The 21,259-nt window shown below is 31.8% G+C and overlaps 1 protein-coding gene across 4 annotated transcripts in view; it reads left to right on the forward strand.

Moving 5' to 3' along the window:
* The window catches only part of LOC127707822 (protein slit-like), a 51,421-nt gene that overhangs the window by 16,158 nt on the left and 14,004 nt on the right, over positions 1 to 21,259 (forward strand). For 3 of the 4 annotated variants that reach the window (XM_052212572.1, XM_052212573.1, XM_052212574.1), the window contains exons 3-7: positions 12,735 to 12,806; positions 16,036 to 16,107; positions 17,722 to 17,793; positions 19,322 to 19,393; positions 20,822 to 20,893. In XM_052212572.1, coding sequence (XP_052068532.1) covers positions 12,735 to 12,806; positions 16,036 to 16,107; positions 17,722 to 17,793; positions 19,322 to 19,393; positions 20,822 to 20,893 — 360 coding nt within the window. The remainder of the gene's footprint in view (positions 1 to 12,734; positions 12,807 to 16,035; positions 16,108 to 17,721; positions 17,794 to 19,321; positions 19,394 to 20,821; positions 20,894 to 21,259) is intronic. The other variant, XM_052212575.1, reaches the window with a different exon arrangement.

The raw sequence follows: 21,259 nt of genomic DNA on the forward strand, positions 1-21,259 counted from the left end.
ATGCTAAATGAACAATAAACCTTAAATCTAAATTGTTCAATTCAAGCTAAAAGAAAAGCAGTTTGGCAAAATTTTCGTTATTTCTGAATAAGGAAGACAACATATTGGTAGACAGCGTCTTTATCTTCAGTTTCTTACTATTGTTTTGAATATTTGTTTGTTGTCGTGAATATGAAAACAATTTCCAGCAGGTTGTCGGTATTCCTTTTGGACCCAGCTGTCAGCCTCTGCTTGCCCACTTTTTCTTATTTTTTTTATTCGGAGTTCATTCAGATACTTACAGAACAAATCAGATAGATAATTTAATTTCACATGCAGGTACAAATTTTGCGTAAGATACATTTAAATGAAAAAGACTGAACATGTGTTGACAAAATACTTCCCGAAAAAATCATTTGGTAAGGGAACAAATAAGAAACTGTTCTGCAAATTATGATTGATGAATGAAGAATTTTAGTTTCATAGGACTGTCTTAGACGCTTTATTGATATATTTTGACGTCAGGAGAACTCAAATTTAACTATGACTGCAACTCTATCACTCTGTTTGTTGTAAAATGTAGTAAATATCATGTGGGAACGAACTGTGCGCCCCTCATTGCTGACCTCTTCTTATTTTCATATGAGTCGGAGTTCATGCAGACACTTGTCAAAAACAAGAAGATCAAGGAAGCCACATTTAATTTTACATTCAGATATATTGATGATGTTCTTTCAATTAACAAGCCAATCTTTTCTGATTGGGTTCCATTATATATCCTCCAGAACTAGAAATTAACGAAACAACAGACACGGCTTCCTCCGCCTAATTTTTAGACTTATACATCAAATTTGACATAAAAAAAGTAAAATCACAAACATACTGAACTCCGAGGAAAATTCAAAAAGGAAAGTCCCTAATCAAATGGCAAAAGCATAAACTCAAACACATCAAACGAATGGATAACAACTGTCATATTCCTGACTTGGTACAGGCATTGATACGGAATATTTATCAACAAGGTCTTGGTATTTTCCGATTTTTTAATTATAGTAACTGTTATTGACAAATAGAAATACAGATATATGTTTCTGTATTCCTATTTATCAATAACAATAAACGATCATCTCAGTACCAGAAACGGTGACAAACGAGACGATTTTAATTTTGAAATTATCAATTTCCCCCACCTCAGAAGCATCTTACCAACTTTAGCTGCATATGGGATATACATTTTCCAACTCATTCGGTATTCAAGAGCTTGCTGCTGCTACTCAGACTTTATAAAACGTCACCAGTGTCTGAGCAGAAAGTTGATGAACCGGAGTTATGTCAAAGAACGTCTCGTCCTTTTTCTAAAAATGTTCATCGGAAGATACCTAGACCTTGTTGATAAATATTCCGTATCATCTTCACATATAATACATGATGGTCTTGAAAAATAGATGCTAGGTACTTACGTTGTTTATCATCTTAATTACGTGTTATACTGTTCTTTTATTTGTCTATGTAAATTATTACCTTTACTGTTTAGTCCATGTTTGGTAATATCCCTTTGGCGTATCTCGGTAATTATACATCCCGTCATTGTTATATTGTGCTATGGTAAATTTTTGTATACTTTCCTTTTAACTTTGCTTATGTGCTTTGTCTATATGCCATTTTGTTTTTCTTTGTTGACATATTTGTTTATTTTTATAGTGATTAATATTATAACACACACAATGTTGACTACTGTACCCCTATTTTTGACATGTTTACTTATTATGTCTGTTTGTTTTGTACACACATTTTTGTCAATATAATGACATTTTATGCGACTGTCATACAAGTGAGAGGTTTAACTAGCTATAAAACCATGTTAAATCCACCATTGTCTTCTTAAGGAAATGCCTGTACCAAGTCAGGAATATGACAGTTGTTTTCCATTCGATTGATGTGTTTGAGCTTCTGATTTAGCCATTTGAGAAGGGACTTTTCGTTTTGAATTTTCTTTGGAGTTCGATATTTGTGTTATTTTACTTTTTAGATAATTATGTCTTTCTCCGTCAAAATCGGCTTTCTCACCGCTGCAAAATGACATGATGAACATATGTATCAGTCCTTAACGTCAGATGAACCTTAAGTATGACTGGACCATTGTCGACCTTTTTTTAATTATAGTAACTGTTATTAAAAATAGGAATACAGATATATGTTTCTGTATTCTTAATTATCAATAACAATAGATAAAAAAGCTGTCTGAGAACACAGATTTATAAAGATCAAGAGTTAACCTTGCAGGTTATATCCCTTCATCATGTTGATATCAATCATATAATGCGTATAAGAGTAATGAATTTTAATTTTACATCAGTCATTACATATGCAATAGGTTTTTCAACAAGTCATATCTTACTACCAATTTGCTTATATTTTTTCACGCTTATGTGCTTGCTTTTATTCAGATCAGAAATATTGTATAGCAATATTTTTATAAAAGAGAGCCGACAGACACCAAAGGGACACCAAAGTGACATTCAAACCCACAAGTCGATATATAACTGACAACGCCATGGCAAAAATAAAAAGACCAAACCACAAACAACAGTATACAAAATGCAACATAGAAAAAAAAAGACTGATAAACACGAAACCAATCAAAAACCGGGGTTGTTGTCATGAGCTCCGGAAGGGTAAGCAGATCATGCCCCACATGTGGCACTCGTCGTGATTCTCATGTTAGTACAAACCTTGTGATAAGTCTAATTTTGTAGGTCACATTCGGTTAGAAAGAGGTCGGGATTGTAGTTACGAGAATTTGAACATATTCGTCGTCATCTATGAAACAGATTTTTCATAAGTTCAACCAACTCGTGATGACGTCCGTAAAATTTCCGAAAGAATGATTTCAACGTCACCACTTGGATCTCTTGATTCAATAGCTTTCTTGTGAGCAGCAACGCTCTATCAAAGAAATTATGATAGGGAACGCAAGCCCTGCAATATCGTATCAACTGGGAGATATATACTCCATTTGCAGGCGCTGCTTGAATTTTGCTACACAGAAAGGGAAAGTTTACAATTGGAAAACTGAAATTATTTCTTTTGTCGTAAAGGTTTGTTCTCAACCGACCCTTATGGTCACTTTCTAGACGTAACTTAAGATATGAGGCAGACTTAACTGTATCTGTTGTATCCTTTATTGCAAGTTCGATGTGATTGATGCGATTAACAAAGTCACCATTTTAAAATTATTTAATGAGAGTACGTCATCTATATAGCGGAAAGTGACGAAAATGAAAATGCTAGCTTCTTTTCATTCTTTCTAAAAAAAAGCTCCTGCATGAAGTCAGCCTCATAGGAATAACGGAACAAGTCGGCAAGAAGAGGAGTACATTAAGTTCCCATGGAAATGTCGATAATTTGTTGAAAAACCTCCAAACGTACCAAATATGGTGTCAATCAAGAAATCAAGCATCTTGATAATGTGAGTTTCAGAGAATTGTTTGTTTGAATCAGAGTGATTGTTTACAAAGTACAATTTATTCCTCCCTAAGGCAAAATACTTGTATCTCCGTTGGTTTTTTTTTTTTTTTATTATTAAACAAAGCAGGAACAACTCTTTCAATTTGTCCTTTAGTTTGGAATGGGGAGTACTTGTGTAAAGTGTAGAAAAGTCAAATGTTTTAATACTATTGCAAGATGAAAGAGTCTTAGATTGTATGTACTCTAACAGATCTTTGGAATTTTTAAGTATCCACATCCGATTCACGCCACCTCTAGAATAATTAGTTTCACAATAACTTTAAAGCCCGGCTGTGACTGCTGATAGAAGTGATGTTAATTTATAAAGAGGTTTCGTTGAGCACTTGGAAGACCAATATAACGTTTTTGTAAGGATACTTATGTAATCTAGGTGTCCAATACAATTTTTGGTTGAAGTTCCAAATGAACATAGAACAGACCTATGATTATCCAGGATTTCATTCGTGTTAAGTGCGCTAGGGTATATGTTGAGTTTCCAATTCTAATTCAATTATCAAGCATTTTATGTAATGTGATTTACAAACAAATACGATAAAGAGTTATTTTTTCAGGAACATCAACGGTAATCAAATTACCACGGTAGCTGCAAATGTATTTAATGACATGACTGGGCTTCTAAAATTGTTGTCCTTGATAATTCGAATTGATAAACAGAAACAGGGAAGACTGGTTATTATAAAATTGAGACAAAATATGTTTAAAACAAAATAATATAACTTATTTGACGCCATACACCTTCGATTGTCAATTCATATTTCTAGAACTCACAGGAAATCAAACTTTATGTATTAAGACCTTCGTCATATCAACTAACATGTTTCCAACTTTTTATTAATTATGAGTAAACTAAATTCGAGATATTTCGTTATTATTTTTGTGGTGTAAGAGTCAAGAATAAAAGACATAAAATCTACTTAAATACGTTATTTCGCAGAGTTAGCGTCTGCTATTGCTGACTATTACAAAACATGTATGTTTAAAAAAAATCCGTAATTTTGATTGGCTGAAAAGAATCGCAAGGCACTCCAAGATATAATTTTATTTCCGTACAAAATACAACATCTATGACTGCACGTGTTATCCGTGACAATGTTAAAATAGTGCATTGAAAAACAAACGAAAAGCTTGGTATAACTCTTAATTTCATTGTTGTAGCATAACATTTTATAATTTTATAGGGTTGTAAAACCGTTGATCGTGCGCACATTTTTAATATGAAGCGCAGAAAATGTGCTTCGGTCAACGCTTTTACACCTCTAATAAAATTATAAAAAAAACAGCATTCAATTTTTAATTAAAGAAAACAGAACATCTGTAAAATTATGACAAATCCTTTGGTAAACGATTGAAAAGAAAAAGTTGTTCTAAAGAAATTATCAGACTAAATAAATTTAAGCTTTTATTAGGAATTTTACAGCAACTAATTAGAAAAGTTTTGCAGATTTTTGCCTGCTTGCAGAAAACACTATTAATACAACTATAGCTATTGTAGTATAAATCTTTGATGTCATTTCAAAGTCTGTCGATACTGGTATCGATATATGTATTGTAAATATAGACACATTATGTTTCTTTATTCAAATTAATTATGAAAATTGAATAAAACTGTCTGAGATATTTTTCTTGCACAGTATTGATGTTTCAACAAGTAATACATTGAAACTGACCATGCTTAACCGAACACTTTACTTTGTACATGCTGTAAGAGTTATCTCCTTGAACATTGTGTTTCTTGTGTGCACTACTTTTTGGTAACCATAAAAGATTACAAAACAAATGTTTTAAAAAATTGTTCGTTATATCCTCAGGTTATCAAGAATAATTTATATCGAAGATATTTAAAGGTTCCATATTCCCTTTATGTATTCGACATATTAAGTGAAATGTAATAGTAACTCATAAACTATAAGTGAAAGAAACCTAGCGTCTTTTGAATTGAAGTTCTGGGTCTACAAAAAAGAAAATGAGGTCAAGGGCAAAGCTAAAGGCCATGTTTTATTTTTATTTGCCTTTACTTGTGCATGCTACTTCTAAAAAACTGTCATATTTATCGACCAAAGATTTGCACCAAATTGTAAGTTGTCATATGTCGTAACTGGAAATTTTTTCCAAAAAGCGATACAGTGACTATTACTTGGAGTTTTCTCCCTTGAAATGTTAAAAATAAGATGTATGGTAATATAACTCTTTACCATTATATGATAGAAATTAAAGGTCTTTTGATACGAGGTCCTTGCCCTATAACCTTGAAATATAGGTCAAGGTCAAAGGTAAATTTGATGTTCTAGAATTAGACCTTTGCTATAGTTTCATATTTTACATGATAAAGGCATGGGATCTTTTGCATTAGGTTTGGAAGACATTTAACTTTAAAATGGTCAGTCGGAAGTGACCTAGTGTAAACTGGAAGTAGCCTTTTTAATTGCACTTATTCCATTTGAAAGTACCTTAAACCATATATTATTAGAATCAGTGTGAAGTAACCTCTCATATGAAACCGGGAGTAGCAAATTATCTCCCTTATGTCAAGCAAAGTATATAGAAAACATGTATGTTTGGAATCAGCGTAGATTAACCTATTATCTGACACCGGAATCTACATTTTGTTACGGGGAGTTTTTATTTTCCTTTTAAAATATGTGGAAAGAACAATCGGTTTTTAATTTATTTTTTTTTATTTCTGCCAAAATTTTATTTTTAAAGTCAAAATTTTGTTTCGTTATGTGTCGCTTAGATATTGTTTTATTATATATTGTACAATGTAGGCGCTATTTAATTTGACCCTGCTTAACCAAACATTTTTTTTTTGTAAGAGTGATCTTCCCGGAAACTGTTTATGTTGTGGGTACATATCCTCCTTAGGTCTTTTGATTTGAGATTCTTAAGTCATATCTTGAAAACTAAGGTCAGGGTGGAAGGTCAATGTCATATTTCAAATTTGTTAGTGTGTGCCTCTGTTCTCAAACAAAACTGATACACAATATGTGGGCTGTTGAGAGGAAGAAATGGTATATTTAGTCAAAAGCTATCTGATAACATCTTATGAGAGGTATTGCCCCTGAAATGGTTAAATTTTAGGTTAATTGATTACTACTTCATAATGATACATGATAATGCCATGGGTTCTTTTGCAGAGGGTAAGATGACATATGACCAAAAGAAGCTAAATTTGCACTGATTTAATGGAAAAGAACGTAGAAAACATATATTTTAGGAATAAACATACAGTAGTCTATCGAATAATACCTGAAGGGATCTTTTGCAAATTTGGCAGTCTCTAATTCTCCCCTTTATTTGAGAGAAAAGTACATAGAAGACATATATTGTTCGAACCAGTGTAAAGTAAGGTATCTCATGGTACCGGATGTGACCTTCGGTAAACCTGAAGTAGCTAAGTTTCTGCCTTATTTGAAAAAAAGACATAGAAACCATAAATTTTCGGAATCAGTATGAAAGAAACTATATTATTGCACCGGATGTGACCTTCTGTAAACAAGAAGTGGCTCACTTATCTCCCTTATTACAAGTGAAAATACACAGAAACCATATATTTTTGGAATTAGTGTAAAATTACCATTCACATCACACCGAAAGTGATATTTTCTAAACAAAAATCTCCCTTATTTAAGGCTAAAATGTAAAAAAAAAAACACATCTTTTTCAAATCTGTGTAATGTGAGCTATCTAATGATTCCGAAAGTGACGTTCTAGAAACCAAGTCGGCAAATTATCTCCCTTATTTCACAGAAAAATACCTTGCAACAGTATGCTTTTTAAATCAGTATAAAGTATTTTTTCAAATGAGATCTGAATTATAATTTTGTAATTCATTTTGTTAGTATGTTTTTGTAACTCATAAACCGTAAGTCAGATAGACCTAGGGTCTTTGTATTTATGTCCTTGAATCTTTACTTACAACATGATGTCAGGATAAAAGGTCAAGGTCATGATCTGAATTTTGACTTTTGCTTGTTTTATTATTTCCTCTGACACTTTATAAGATATATATAAAAGAACTGGTGCAAAATATTTGCTTTATTGTGATAAAGATATGAAACATTTGGTCTGAAAAAATACAATGACATCTAATAAGAGTTATTGCCCCTAAAATGTTTTAATTTAGGATTAATTGATTATTACTTCAACTTGGTACATGATAAAGCCATAGGGTCTTTTGAAAAATCTTGGATGACATATGACCTTGACAAATGTAAACCTGAAATAACCTTGAATAAGCCGGACATTTCCAAGTTTGCCTTTCTTGTTTTGGAAAAGGACCTATATACCATATATTTGTTTGATAGGTAGACCTCAACCTATCATTTGAGACCGGAAGTAAATACATTTCTTCCTTATTACAGGCAAAAGTATATAGAAATCATTTAGTTTTGTAAACAGCGTAAATGCTGCTATCATATGAGACCAGAAGTGACATTTTTAAGCCGGAAGTTAGAAATTATCTCCCTCATTTCAGGCAAAAGTATATAGAATCCATATATTTTTGGAATCTATGTGAATAAAGCTATCATATGAGACCGAAAGTGACCTTTTCGAAACCGAAGTAGCAAATTATCTCCCTTATTTCAGATAAAAGTATATACAAACCATATATTTGTTTTGAATCAGCATGAAGAAACCTATGATTGGACGCCAATATTAACTTTGAGTAAACAGGAAGAAGCTTTTTATCAATTGTTTTAAAATTTAATGGGGGAAGATCCTCAATTTTTCTCTGAACCATTGGTTTTTAAAATCGTTATGACATTTCTTCTCGGAAAACATGGATCAAATGCAAGTTATCCTAACAGCTCTGAAACTACACGTCCAATTGACCTCAAATTCAGCAGGGTAAACATGTCGTCCATCTTCTCTCAACAACGTTGTGCATCTACCTCCCGAGAATTTCCGTAGAGTGAACAAATTTCAATGATGTAGAAATCGCTTTTGAGCTCTGTAAATATCAGTGAATTTCTACAATAAAACGGATTCTCCTTGTATAGTGAACAATGAGCTATAAACGTTAAGACACTCATTTACAAACAAACAAGCATGGAAGCAAGCAAAAACAGCTCAAGTCATGTCAATCAATCAGTTACTCAATTAATCATGTTTCGAAGGCGAAAGACCGTTTACAGTTGGTTTATATTTATTATTTTTATTTTCTTCTTCCACTTAAGTTTTTTCTTGCGCCGTATTGTGGTTTTGCAAGATACCGCGTTTTATTTTGTATATATTATTGAACAGTTATTGTATTTTGTAACTCACCCTGTTTACTACATCTCCTTCGTAACCGAAAAAGATTTCGACAATTTTTTTTTTTCTTAATTGTTCGCAACATTCTCAGAAAGTTTCAATTGATTCGGACAGAAGCGATCCACAGACATCTGATAGGAGTTATCTACCCTTTACAATTAAATGTGTCTGTATGTTTTTGTAACTCGTAAACCGTAAGCCGTATAGACCATGGGTCTTTATATTGGAGGTCCTTTTGTCATATCTTACAAAATGAGGTAAAGGTCAAAGGTCAAGGTCTTGTATTGAATTTTGACTTTTGCTTGTTCCTGCATGTCCTCTGGAAATTTTAAAGATGTATATAAAAGAACTTGTGCAAAACGTTTTTTTTTTTTAATGTGATGAAGATATGATACATTTGGTCTGAAACTAACCAATGACATCTTATCGGAGTTATTGCCTCTCAAATGTTAGAATTTAAGGTTGATTGAATATTACTTCAAAATGTACTTCAAACTGGTACATGATAAAGCCATAGGGTCTTTTGCAAAGGGTTGGGTGATATATGACCTTAATTAATAAACCGGAAGTGATTGTGTGCAAACAAGAAGTACCCATTTTTGAACTTATAAAAGGAAAACAAAATTAAACTTGATATTTTTGGAATCAGCTTACCTTATGTTTTTGAAAAGTGAGCAACCTAATTACACCAATAGGTACTCTCTTTAAACCGGAAGTGGCATATTATCTCCTTTATTTTCTCAGAAATGTCCCTTGCAGCCATATATTTTTTAATTTAGTATAAAATATGCTTCCATGTGACATGTTTTGTCATAGCTTTAGTGTTTTTATACTTATGTTATCTTTCTTAACAAAACACTTAGTTTAATCTCATGTGGAAAGACCTTCAATTGTTCAGTGAACAGTTGGTTTTTAATTATTATTATTATCATCATTTCTTTTTTTTTTCTTGGGTACAATTTTTGTTTCGCAATATGTCTCTTAGATATTTCTTATATTGTACAGTGTATGTGCTTTTGACCTTGCTAAGCCAAACAATTTGTTTTTGAAAGAGCTATCTTCACGTGCACTTTTTATCTTGTGTGTGCACCTCCTCTGTAACAAAAAAAGATATTGACAAAATTCGTTTTCTAAATTGTTCGTTATATCCTTATTAAGTTTTGGTCATTCAGATGCGATCTGGTGACATTTTAAAGGAGTTATCTACAAATCAATATGTCATACAAGAACTTTCTAGGAAGAAAGTAAAAACGTAAGCAGTATCCTTTCACTTCACTTTCCGCTATATAGATGATGTTCTCCCACTAAATAATTCAAAATTTGGTGACTATGTTGAACGCATCTATCCCATCGAACTTGATATAAAGAATACAACATATCTAGCAGAGTCTGCCTCATATCTTGACTTACATCTAGAAATTTGCAATTATGGTCGGTTGAAACAAAACTTTACGACAAAAGAGCTGATTTCAGCTTCCCAATTGTGAACTTTCCATTTCTATGTACCAACATTCAAGCAGCACCTGCATACGGAGTATACATCTCCAAGGTGATACGATATTCCAGGGCTTGTATTTCCTATCATGATTTCCTTGATAGAGGGTTGCCGCTCACAAGAAATTTATTAAACCAAGAGTTCCAAGTGATGAAGTTGAAATCATCCCTTCGTAAATTTTACGGAATTCATCACGAGTTGGTTGACTGTTATTGAATATCCGTTTCACAGATGACAACGGATGTTTTCCAATTATCATCACAACAATCCCGTCCCCTTTTCCCCGAATGTGACCTACCGAATTAGACTTATCGCTGGGTTTGTACTAACATGAGCAACACGACGGGTGCCACATGTGGAGCAGGATTTGCTTATCCTTTCGGAGCAACTGAGATTAACCCCAGTTTTTGGTGGGATTCGTGTTGCTCAGTCTTTAGCTTTCTATGTTGGATTTTGTGTACTGTTGTTTGTCTGTTTGTGTTTTTCTTTTTTAGCCATGACGTTGTCAATTTATTTATGATTGATGAGTTTGAATATTCCTTTGGTATTTTTCGCCTCTCTTTTAATTAATCGGTATAAAAACATGACTCACAAACCATTAGCGTAAAGACTTAATGTTTTTTTTTATTTGAGATTTTCAAGTCATAACTTGGAAAATAAGGTCAAGGCCATATTCTGAATCTTTCTCTTTGTTAGTGTGTGCATCTCAATTCAAAATGTAAAAGCTAGGAACAAAAGAACTGATGTAAATTTATTAGGTTGTTGAGTGGAAGAACTTTTTAGGCTAATTGATTATTACTTTTGAGTGGAAGAACTTTTTAGGCTAATTGATTATTTCTTCATCTCTAACATGATAAAGCCATGGGGTGTTTTGCAAAATATGAAGCTGACATATGACCTTGAAAATTATTAACCGAAAGTGACCTCGTGCAAATCTGAAGTAGCATTTTTTTCACAAATTCAAGGGAAAAGAACTCAAACACTATTAATTTTTTGAATCAGCATACAGTGACTTATAAAATGACAACTGAAATGACCTTTTGTAAACCGGAAGCAGCTAATTATCTCCTTTTGTTTTAAAGAAAAGTATATATTAACCATGTTTATTGTTTTTTAAATCTGTGTAAAGTAAGCTATCTTATGGCACCGGATGTGAACTTATGTAAACCGGAAATTGCAGATTGTCTCCCTTATTACAAGTGAAACCTTATATTTTAAGAACCAGTGTGAAATAACCTTACAGATAACACCGGAAGTGACATTTTTTAAAAGAAATGTAACTTCGAGAACTACAAAAGGAGCAAGACCGGGTGCTTTGACGGAGTAAGCGTTTCAAACCAATTTTACCCACCATTTTCTTCGGAAAATGTCTGTACCAAGTCATGAAAATGGCAGTTGTTTTTCACTTGTTTTCTTAATTCAAAGCGTTTGATTTTGTTCATTTTTCATGGACTTCCGCTTTTTGAATTTGCCTTGGAATTCGGTTTCTTTATTATACTTATTTCTGCTATGCATGCATCTCCCGCCATGTAAATCCTAACTCAGTCTTTTAATTGACTGCACTCAATTAACATCAACTTCATCGCCTTTGACTTGGGATATTAGAAGGAAAACCTTCAGTTGCCTAATATGCTTTGACTAAACGTGTGGTTTTTTGTTGAAGACGACAAATTAGATGAAGTTATACATACTTTGTCAATGTTATTTTTCAAATTGAAATATTTTCAAATATCGACGATTGTAGCAAATCTATATCATAACTTGACGTACTTGTGAGTAAACTGATTCCGAAAACAGATATTTGTGCAGCAATCTGTTGGTGATTGCTCTCTCTTCAAATCTTTTATCTCATTTTATTCATAAATGATGTCAAAGCAATTTTGTGAAGGCAAACCAGAATAGCAACTATTCATTGCACTTTTTGTAACTGTCATATATGCATGCACTAGATTAACACGTTAATAGTAATATCTCACCTTAGCTTCCTTATATGTTTTATATTAGCTTTGATTTTTTTTATATAAACATAACAAATGTGATGAGGAAATATATTTTTAAAATGTCAATTATATGTCCATTTCAACCAATCAGATTACCTATCTAGGAACTAATGTATTAAATGGTTTGACGGCGCTTGAAAGATTGTAAGTTAATTGATACCCGAAAATCTTTTTTTGATTTTCGAGCCATTTCTAGGAATTTTAATAATATGAGTGCTGATAATCTTTTGGGTAAAGTGATAAAACAGCTCTAGTTGGTCTTATTTTCTCAATGAAGACATTTCACTACATGGCATTTAAGTAAAGAGGAACAAAAAAAGTCCTGGTTGTAATCGAGTTGCAGCCAAACATTCTTATACAATGATAGCATAACCAAAGCTTTCCATCTTTAATTAGTAAAACACAATATTGAGTACTATATGAATATATATATAACAAAAGTGGTTGCGCAATACATTTTACAAAATGTTATTTTTCAGGGACTTGCAAGAAAATCAAATCACCTCTATAGATGAAAATATTTTCAATGGCTTTACGCGGCTTCAAACATTGTAAGTAAATTGTAATTGCATTATATCTCCCGTCTCCTTGATTCATATAGAATCTTATATTTTCTAAACGTAATTTCTAATTGTATTTCTTTTTAGATTTTGAAAGATATTTCGCAACTTTCCTAGAAATATACTTATTTTTTTATGCTTTTTCGTCATGCACTTGAGGCGTTCCATATCTAAGAAATAAAATAATATGAGTGCTGATAATCTTTTGAGTGAAGTGATAAAATAACTCAAGTTGGTCATATTGTGTCAACGCAGATATTTCAATAAATCAACACTAAGTAAACGGGAACATTCTTATACAATGTAAGTATAACCAACGCTTTCCATCGTTAATGAGTAAAACACAATATTAAGTAATACATAATCATTTTTCGTTGGACTATTTCTATTTGAATTTCTAGTTTTTTCTTATGGTGATCAACTAGTTTCCAATAAAAATTATGTGTAAACTAATATCGATTTATCACGTTAAATGATCTAAGGTTATGAATCGGAAAGAAATAATAAAACTTAAATATGTAATCGTCATTTTAGCTCTATGGATTACATAGACCCTTTTTGCAAAATTTGCCATGAGATACATTTAAATAAGTAAGGCTTTGAACATATGTAGACCAATATTATTTCCCCACAAAATCCTTTGCTTAGGAAAGAGAAAAGAAACCGTTGTGCAAAACATAATTACTGAAAGAAGGATTTTAGTTTTATAAGACTGCCAAAGTTCCTGAATTGGTGTAAAATTTCACTAATATTGCTTCTTAGCATTTTGACTACTTTTAATTGCTTTCACACAACTCATTGAACTTCGACTTTAACGACGATGCCTTAAGTTGGAGAGCAATTATGAATCTAAGATTTAAAATTGTCGTTTTTCTCCCTTTAAATTGCTTCACCCCTTATCGGCAAATTTGGCATAAGATACATCTAAAAAAAAAACTAAATATATGTAGATTAAATTTTCCTTTCCCCTTATAAAATCATTTGCCAAGGAAACAAATAAGGAACAGCTCTGCAAAAAATATTCACGAATGAAGGATTTAGTTTCAAAGTACTGTCTAAGTTGCTTATTTTGATCACCGTAGACAACTATATTTTGTTCCAACCAACCTTTGACTACTTTTGATTGCTTGACAGTATTCAGTCAACCTCAACTTCATTGTCGCTCGCTGAGGACTTGATGAAAATAGGATGTCAATCTTTGACCTCAGGAGAAGTCAGATTTGATTATGGCTGCACCGCTATAGATCTTGTTGGTGTAAGATATAGTAACTTATATATGTCTTACTGAAATCCAAAACTGTGAAAACAAACAATTGTCACGATTTAGATCTAATCTTGAAGATATATCCCTTGATATCTAACATCATTGCGTATCAGAAAAACGACTTTTTAAATCCCTTTTTATATCTTTCTGCTCATGTGCAATAGGTTATTTATGTTTCGAAAAGATCTGACCTACCTTCAGTTGGCCTATATTTTCTGCGAAAATTTGTACTTATATACATAACATAAGTAGTTGGGCAATACATTTTACAAAATGTTATTTTTCAGGTACTTGCAAAAAAATCAAATCACCTCTATAGATGAAAATATGTTCAATGGCTTGACGGGGCTTCAAACATTGAAAGTTGGTATTGCATTATATCTCCCGTCTCCTTGATTCATATAGAATCTCACATTTTCTGAACGTAATTTCTAATTGTATTTCTTTTTAGATTTTGAAAGATGTTTCGCAACTTTCCTAGAAATATACTTATTTTGTTATGCTTTTTCGTCATACACTTGAGGCGTTCCATATCTAAGAAATAAATAATATGAGTGCTGATAATCTTTTGAGTGAAGTGATAAAATAACTCAAGTTGGTCATATTGTGTAAACGCAGATATTTCAATAAATCAACACTAAGTAAACAGGAACAAAAAAGACCTGGTTATAATCGAATTGATGCCAAACATTCTTATACAATGTAAGCATAAACAACGCTTTCCATCTTAAATTAGTAAAACACAATATTAAGTAATACATAAACATTTTTCATTGGACTATTTCTATTTGAATTTCTAGTTTTTTCTTATGGTGATCAACTAGTTTCCAATAAAAATTATGTGTAAATTAATATCGATTTATCACGTTAAATGATCTAAGGTTATGAATCGGAAAGAAATAATTAAACTTATAAAAAAAAAAATATGTAATCGTCATTTTAACTCTATGGATTACATAGCCCCTTTTTGCAAAATTTGCCATACGATACATTTAAATAAGTAAGGCTTTGAACATATCTAGACCAATATTATTTCCCCACATAATCATTTGCTTAGGAAAGAGAAAAGAAACCGTTGCGCAAAACATAATTACTGAAAGAAGGATTTTAGTTTTATAAGACTGCCAAAGTTCCTGAATTGGTAAAATTTCACTAATACTGCTTCTTAGCATTTTGACTACTTTTAATTGCTTTCACACAACTCATTGAACTTCGACTTTAACGCCGATGCCTTAAGTTGGAGATCAATTATGAATCTAAGATTTAAAATTGTCGTTTTTCTCCCTTTAAATTGCTTCACCCCTTATCGGCAAATTTGGCTTAAGATACATCTAATAAAAAAACTAAATATATGTAGATTAAATTTTCCTTTCCCCTTATAAAATCATTTGTCAAGGAAACAAATAAGGAACAGTTCTGCAAAAAATATTCACGAATGAAGGATTTAGTTTCAAAGTACTCTTTAAGTTGCTTATTTGATCACCGTAGACAAATATATTTTGTTCCAACCAACCTTTGACTACTTTTGATTGCTTGACAGTATTCAGTCAACCTCAACTTCATTGTCGCTCGGTAAGACTTGATGAAAATAGGATGTCAATCTTTGACCTCAGGAGACGTCAGATTTGATTATAGCTGCACCGCTATCGATCTTGTTGGTGTAGGTTATAGTAACTTATATATGTCTTACTGTATTTTAAAACTGTGAAATCAAACAAGTGTCACGATTTAGAGCTAATCTTGAAGATATATCCCTTGATATCTAACTTCATTGCGTATCAGTAAGACGACTTTTTAAATCCCTTTTTATATCTTTCCGTTCATGTGCAATAGGTTATTTATGTTTCGAAAATATCTGTCCTACCTTCAGTTGGCCTATATTTTCTGCGTAAATTGGTATGTATCTACGTAACATAAGTAGTTGGGCAGTACATTTTACAAAATTTTATTTTTCAGGAAATTGAATACTAATCGAATCACCTCGCTAGATGAAAATATTTTCAATGGCTTGACGGAGCTTCAAACATTGTAAGTAAATTGATAGACAAAAAATAATAGTTTTGCAACCATTGGTTACCGGATTTGTTTTTGCATTATCTCTCCCGTCTCCTTGATTCATATAGAATCTTAAATTTTGTAAACGTAATTTCTAATTTTATTTTTTTTAGATTCTGAAAGATCTTTCGCAACATTCCTAGAAATATACTTATTTTTTATGCTATTTCGTCATACACTTAAGGCGTTCCATATCTAAGAAATTAAAAAAATATTAGTGATGATAATCTTTTGAGTGAAGTGATAAAATAACTCAAGTTGGTTATATTGTGTAAACGCAGATATTTCAATACATGAACACCAAGTAAACGGGAACAGGAAAGACCTGGTTATAATCGAATTGATGCCAAACATTCTTGTACAATGTAAGCATAACCAATGCTTTCCATCTTTAAATAGTAAAACACAATATAAAGTACTACATTCAAGTTATTTTTAAGACTATTTGTATGTGAATTTCCTGAGTTCTGTTTTTTCTTATGGTGATCAACTACTTTCCAATATAAATTATGTGTAAACTAATATCGATTTATCACGACAAATGATCTAAGGTTATCAATCGGAAAGAAACAAGGATAATTAAATATATAATTGTCATTTTAGCCTTATGAATTACATAGCCCCTTTTTTTCAAAATTTGCCATAAGATACATTTAAATAAGTAAGGCTTTCAACATATGTAGACCAATAGTATTTCCCCACAAAATCATTTGCTTAGGATAGAAAAAAGAAACCGTTGTGCAAAAGATAATTGCTAAAAGAAGGATTTTAGTTTGATAAGACTGCCAAAGTTCCTGAATTAATAAAATTTCACTAAGATTGCTTCCAACCATTTTTACTACTTTTAATTGCTTTGACACAACGTATTGACCTTCGACTGTATCGCCGATGCCTTAAGTCGGTTCTCCCTTTAAATTGCCTCATCCCTATTTGGCAAATTTGGCTTAAGATATATCTAAAAAAAAAGGAAGACTAAATATATGTAGATCAATTTTCCTTTCCCTTTATAAACTAATTTTACATGGAAACAAATAAGAAACAGTCCTGCAAAAATATAATTGATGAATGAAGGATTTAGTTTCAAAGTACTGTCTAAGTTGCTTATTTGAGAACCGTAGACTAATATATTTTTTTCCAACCAACCTTTGACTCATTTTGATTGCTTGACAGTATTCAGTCAACCTCAACTTCATTGTCGCTTACTGAACATTTGATGAAAATAGGATGTCAATCTTTGACCTCAGGAGAAATCAGATTTGATTATGTCTGCACCGCTATCGATCTTGTTGGTGTAAGATATAGTAACTTATATATGCCTTACTTTATTCAAAAACTGTGAAAAAAAACAATTGTGAAGATTTGGAGCTAATCTTGAAAATATATCCCTTGATATTTAACTTCATTGCGTATCAGAAAAACGACTTTTAAAATCCCTTTTAAAATCTATCCGTTCATATGCAATAGGTAATTAATGTTTCGAATATATCTGTCCTACCTTCAGTTGACCTATATTTTCGTCTTAAATGTGTACTTATTTATATAACAAAAGTAGTTGCGCAATAAATTTTACAAAATGTTCTTTTTCAGGGACTTGCAACATAATCAAATCACCTCGCTAGATGAAAATATTTTTAATGGCTTGACGGCGCTTCAAATATTGTAAGTAAATTGATAGCCGAAAGAATAATAGTTTTGCAACCATTGGTTAACGGGTTTGTTAATGCATAATATCTCCCGTCTCCTTGATTCATATAGAATCTTAAATTTTGTAAACGTAATTTCTAATTGTATTTTTTTTAGATTCTGAAAAATCTTTCGCAACTTTCATAGAAATATACTTATTTTTTATGCTATTTCTGCATACAATTGAGGCGTCCCATATCTAAAAACTCAAATAATATGATAACTGATAATCTTTTGAGTGAAATGATAAAATAACTCAAGTTTGTCATATTTTGTCAATGCAGATATTTCACTACATGACACTAAGAAAACAGGAACAGAAAATACCTGGTTATAATCGAATTGATTCCTTACATTCTTATTCAATGATAGCATTATCCAACGCTTTCCCTCTTGAATTAGTAAAACACAATATAAAGTACTACATGAAAATTATTTGTTGGACTATTTGTGTGTAAATTTCCTGCGTTCTGGAATTTTCTTAAGGTGATCAACAAGTTTCTAAAATGACTTATGTGTACACTAATATCGATTTATCACGACAAATGATTTACGGATATCGATCGGAAAGAAACAATCGGAAAGAAATATTTAATTGTCATTTAAGTTCTATGAATTACATAGCCCTTTGTTTTTTAGTTTGCAATAAGATACATTTAAATAAGGAAGTTTCTGAACATATGTAGACCAATATTAATTCCCCAAAAAATAATTTCCTGAAGAAGAAAAAAGAAACCGTTGCGCAAAACATAGTTGCTGAAAGAAGGATTTAAGTTTTATTAGACTGCCAAAGTTCCTGAATTGATAAAATTTCACTAATATTGCTTCCAAGCATTTTGACTGCTTTCGATTGCTTTCACACAACTCATTGAACTTCGACTTTAACGCCGATGCCTTAAGTCGGGGAGCAATTATAAAACTAAGGTATAAAATTGTCGGTTTTTTTCCTTTAAATTGCCTCACCCCTATTCGGCTGATTATGCTTAAGATACATTTAAAACAAAAAAAGGAGGACTAAATATATGTAGATCAATTGTCCTTTTTCCTTATACAATCATTTACCAAAGAAACAAATAAGAAACAGTTTTCCAAAATATAATTGATGAATGAAGGATTTTAGTTTCAAAGTACTGTCTAAGTTGCTTATTTGATAATCGTATACTAATATTTCTTTCAACCAACCTTTGACTATTTTTGATTGCTTGCACAATATTCAGTCAACCTCAACTTCATTACTGCTTGCTAAGGACTTGATGAAAATAGAATGTCTATCTTTGACGTCAACAGACGTCAGATGTAAGTCTAAAACATGTAAGAGCACCGCTATCGATATAGTTGATTTAAGATATAGTAACTACATCTATCCGTTCATATGAAATAGGTAATTAATGTTTCGAAACGATATATCCTACCTTCAGTAGGCCTATATTTTCTACGTAAATTTGTACTAATTTATATAACAAAAGTAGTTGCGTAATACATTTTACAAAGTGTTCTTTTTCAGGAGCTTGCAAAATAATCAAATCACCTCGCTAGATGAAAATATTTTCAGTGGCTTGACGGGGCTTGAAGGATTGTAAGTAAATTTACAGACGAAAAAAAATAGCCTTGCAACCATTGGTTACCGGGTTTGTTATTGCATTATATCTCCCGGTCCTTGATTCATATAGAATCTTAAATTTTTTAAACGTAATTTCTAATTGTATTTTTTTTAGATTCTGAAAGATGTTTTGCAACTTTATGAGAAATATACCTATTTTTTCTATGCTATTTCGTCATTCACTTTAGGCGTCCCATATCCAACAAATAGAATAATACAAGTGCTGATATTATTTTGAGTGGAATGATAAAACAACTCAAGATGGTCATATTTTGTCAACGCAGATATTTCCCTACATGAACACTAAGAAAACGGGAACAGAAAAGACCTGGTTATAATCGAATTGATGCCTAACATTCTTATACAATGAAAGCATTACCGACGCTTTCCCTCTTTAATTAGTAAAACACAATATAAAGTACGACATGAAAATTATTCGTTGGACTAATTGTATGTGAGTTTCTTGAATTCTGGTATTTTCTTATGGTGTTTAACTAGTTTCCAATATACATTATGTGTAAACTGATATCGATTTATCACGACAAATGATCTAAGGTTATAAATCAGAAAGTAACAATGAAAAATAAATATATAATTGTCATTTTAGCTCTATGAATTACATAGCCCCTTTTTGTAAAGTTTGCCATTAGATACATTTAAATAAGGAAGACTCTGAACATATGTAGACCAATGTTATTTTCGCCAAAAAATCATTTCCTTAGTAAGAAAAAAGAAACCGTTGTGCAAAACATAATTGATGATAGAAGGATTTAAGTGTCATAGGACTGCCAAAGAGAGGCAAAAGATACCAACGGGAGAAGTCGAAAATAAACTGACAACGCCATGGCTAAAAAAGAAAAAGACAAACAGAAAAACAACAGTATTCAAAACACAACATAGAAAACTGAAGACTGAGCAACACGAACCCCACCAAACATTGATAATTCTTCAAACAAACCTTTGAATACTTTTGATTGCTTGCACAGATTTCAATCAACCCCAACTTCATTGCCGCTCGCTTAGGACTTGATGGAAATAGGATGTCAATCACTGACGTCAGTAGAAGTCAGATTTAAGTTTGACTGCACCGCTATCGATCTAGTTGGTGTAAGATATAGTAACTTAGATATGTCTTTCCGTATTCAAAAACTGTAACAACAAACAACTGTGAAGATTTAGAGCTAATCTTGAAGATGTATCCCATGATATTTATCTTCATTGCGTATTAGAATAACGGCTTTTACAAATCACCTATTACATTTATCCGTTCATGTGCAATAGGTAATTAATGTTTCAAAAAGATCTGTCCTACCTTCAGTTGACCTTTATTTTCGACGTAAATATGTACTTATTTATATAACAAAAGTAGTTGCGCAATACATTTTACAAAATGTTCTTTTTCAGGGAATTGCAAAATAATCAAATCACCTCGCTAGATGAAAATATTTTTAATGGCTTGACGGCGCTTGAAACATTGTAAGTAAATTGATAGCCGAAAAAATAATAGTTTTGCAACCATTGGATAACGGGTTTGTTAATGCATTATATCTCCCGTCTCCTTGATTCATATAGAATCTTAAATTTTGTAAACGTAATTTCTAATTGTATTTTTTTTTAGATTCTGAAAGATCTTTCGCAACTTTCATAGAAATATACTTATTTTTTATGCTATTTCTGCATACAATTGAGGCGTCGCATATCTAAAAACTCAAATAATATGATAACTGATAATCTTTTGAGTGAAATGATAAAATAACTCAAGTTGGTCATATTTTGTCAATGCAGATATTTCACTACATGACACTAAGAAAACAGGAACAGAAAATACCTGGTTATAATCGA

The sequence above is a fragment of the Mytilus californianus genome, unplaced genomic scaffold (genome assembly GCF_021869535.1).
Source record: "Mytilus californianus isolate M0D057914Y unplaced genomic scaffold, xbMytCali1.0.p SCAF_7, whole genome shotgun sequence".
In the NCBI taxonomy this organism is placed as follows: Eukaryota; Metazoa; Mollusca; class Bivalvia; order Mytilida; family Mytilidae; genus Mytilus; species Mytilus californianus.